Source organism: Gekko japonicus, unplaced genomic scaffold, assembly GCF_001447785.1.
Source record: "Gekko japonicus isolate JY-2015 unplaced genomic scaffold, Gekko_japonicus_V1.1 scaffold761, whole genome shotgun sequence".
Classification (NCBI taxonomy): domain Eukaryota; kingdom Metazoa; phylum Chordata; class Lepidosauria; order Squamata; family Gekkonidae; genus Gekko; species Gekko japonicus.
Genome location: NW_015177030.1, coordinates 690,832 through 693,536, shown reverse-complemented (window position 1 = coordinate 693,536; position 2,705 = coordinate 690,832). Strand labels below are relative to the sequence as shown.

Sequence of the window (2,705 nt, the reverse complement as noted above, 5' to 3'; positions counted from 1 at the left end):
CCCGCCAGAGGTCAGCCCGCCCCACCCGCCTTTTTGAATGGGTCCCTCCGGGAGCAAAGAGCGTTCAGAGGTCCATGGCGCCAAGCAGCCGGTTCCTGCTCCGAGGCCACGGATTAGGTTGATCTCTTCCCGGGTTCAGCTGGGGGGGTGCCGGCCGTCTCCAGCAGAGCCTGGACGGCTGCAGCCAAGCGGAGGAGCAGGCCCTCTTCCTCCAAGGCATGCGGTGCAGAGCAGAGCAACTCCTGGTGGGGGGGAAGGAGGGCGGGGGGGGCACGAGTCAGGGGAGCAGAGGCCTCCTGGAGGCGAGGGCCCGGGCACAGGCAGCCCCCCGGGAATGGAGGACTCCTCCAGCCTCCCCCCTTCGGTTCTCGCAGGCCTCCTCCCTCCTCCTCTGCACTGCCTTCCGTGACTCAGTCCCCTCCTTCTCCACAGGGGGCTGCAACAGAGCCACCGGGGCCCCACCCTCCACTGCTGGCCCCCCAGCTCTGCCTTCCCTCCCCCCTAGACACCCCACCGTAGTCCCTTCTGCCCCCTTGCCACGATGCCCGTGGCATCAGCCCTTCTCCGGCCCCAGGGAAGCGGGTTGGAGGCTGCACGGATTCCCTGAATGGGGAACATGGACTTCAGGGCTGGTTCTGCCAGGATGGTGTTTTGTCTGCCACCTTGAGAGCAATCCTGCGAGGAAGGCAGCAGCATGGCCTTCCTTGAGTGGCCCCTGGCGCTCGCGGGAAACAGAGTGGCTCCGAGTCACCCACCACCCGGTGCAGGAAGAGAGGCGGGGTCTGCTCCTGGGCCCTGGCAGAGACTGCCCTCGCACGCTGGCTCAAGAGGAAGTCCCCAGAGTGTGTTCAGGAGTGCCGACTCCCAGCAGCCACCGAGAGTAAGCTCCCCTGAACACAGGAGCAGGGCCTGGCTTCTGAGCCGACACGCCCCGCAGAGGCAGGTGGGGCCAGGAGAAGGCCCAGAGACTTCGGCTGCCTTCCCTGACAGGTGTGTGTCCAGGGTGCACACTGTGTCCTCTTGGGTATAAAGGGGGCAGTCGGAGTAGCCCCCTTTCCCTCTCGCAAGCCGATTTACATCGTTCGCTGCAGAGAGGCTCACGCTGCAAGGAACAAAAGGGTGAGGGGGTGCGACGGGGGGGGGCGCGGCTGACAGAAGCCAAAGGGGGAAGCAAACACAGAGACTTCAGGCGGTGTGTGTGTGTGGGGGGGAGGTCTTTCTTCACATTTCACAATGTACAAAAGTAAAGCAAAACAGAGAGAGGAACATTTCTTTAGAAGACCACAACAGAAGCTGACACGCACGCACACACAAAGTGAGTTTACAGCCAAAAAACTGAAAGAAAAACTAGAGCCCTTTAGAAGAATTCCATCCCGAGAGAAGGAACGCAAGATAAATAGAAACCAACATATTTAAAATTCTGTACATGCTTAAAAACAAAATCTTTACAGTATCCCATAATCTTCTCTTCAAATATATATATATATAGATATATATATAGGTAGATATATATATAGAAAATATATATATGTATAATTTAATGTGTTTAAGGCAGCAAGGGGGGAGAGCCATGGGGGATCGGAAAGAGGATCCAGACGGAAGCTGCTTCCGGAGGCCCGCGTGGTGGCAGGAGACCCCCCCCTCCCCTCCCCTCCTCAGTTGCAGTTAAGGCATTTCTGTTCAAGGGCTGCATTGTAAGGCATGACAGACGAGGAGGGGGCACGGGGGGGGGGGCTGTCGTAGCCCAAAAACAGAGAGAAATGTGTCTCCAGATGGAGCTGAACCCCCGCCAGCCATTTCAAAGGCGTTCCGCTCCCCCTCTAAATTGCACATTCAAACCGAAGGGGCCACTTCGCCTCGAGGGACCACAGCGTAGCCCAGCACCGCTGGACAGTGCCGGGAGGAAGGGGAGGGCGTTCAGAAGAGGGCAAAGAAGAGAGGGGCACGGATTTTTCACCCCAGACACGCCCTGGCCCGGAACCTGGCAATCTCCCTGAGCTGGCAAAGGGCAGCGAAGAGTGGAAACATCCCACCCGTCAGCGCTGAACACAGCAGAGATCCCTGAACTGCCCACGAGCCTCTACAGAAAAGGAGATCTTCCCAAGCACAGGTGGTGGTGGTGGTGGGGGGACCACTTCCTGCCAAAGAGGGCTGTATTTGGTTTAGGACCACGAAGCCACCGGGGCCTGGTGCAACCTGAGCTAGAGCCCTCAGCCTCACGCAGCCGGCAGTGGGGTGAGGTGACACAGGCGGTTGAGGCAAGGATCAAAAACGCTCGCCTTTGGAAGGAAGGAAACTCAGCTGCTGGGGGGGGGCGCGGCGGTTCAGGTGCCCGCCTGAGATGTGGGGGCCCACACTCAGGGCCTGGGGCTCCCTCCTCCCCACACTGCCCCCGCCCCTCTTCAGGCACTCGTGGATCAGTGCAACACAACGGAAGTGCCCCCGACTCAAGGGAAGAGGAGCGCAGGGCAGCGGGCCTCCCACTTGACCCAACGCCAGGATGAAGGGGACAAGGCACAGGCACGACTGAGCAGGGGGGACCTCCCTCCCACAAGTGCTTCGGAGGTACAACAGCTCAGAGCCCCTCCTGGCTGGCAAGGGGAGGGAGGCTTCTGCACACTGACAAGCGGCTCCCCCCCCCTCCCAGCCCTGGGAAGAAGAAAGAAGGTCTGACTGTTCTTCGTTCCCCCCCACATACACCCATC

At 59.9% G+C, this 2,705-nt stretch overlaps 1 protein-coding gene across 1 annotated transcript in view; it reads left to right on the top strand.

Moving 5' to 3' along the window:
- Window positions 1–2,504, top strand: part of ENO3 (enolase 3 (beta, muscle)) — a 17,768-nt gene extending 15,264 nt beyond the window's left edge. The window contains 2 exon segments of the mRNA XM_015427896.1: window positions 736–880; window positions 2,407–2,504. Of these exon segments, the coding sequence (XP_015283382.1) occupies window positions 736–880; window positions 2,407–2,504 (243 nt within the window).
- The last annotated feature ends 201 nt before the right edge of the window (window positions 2,505–2,705 follow it).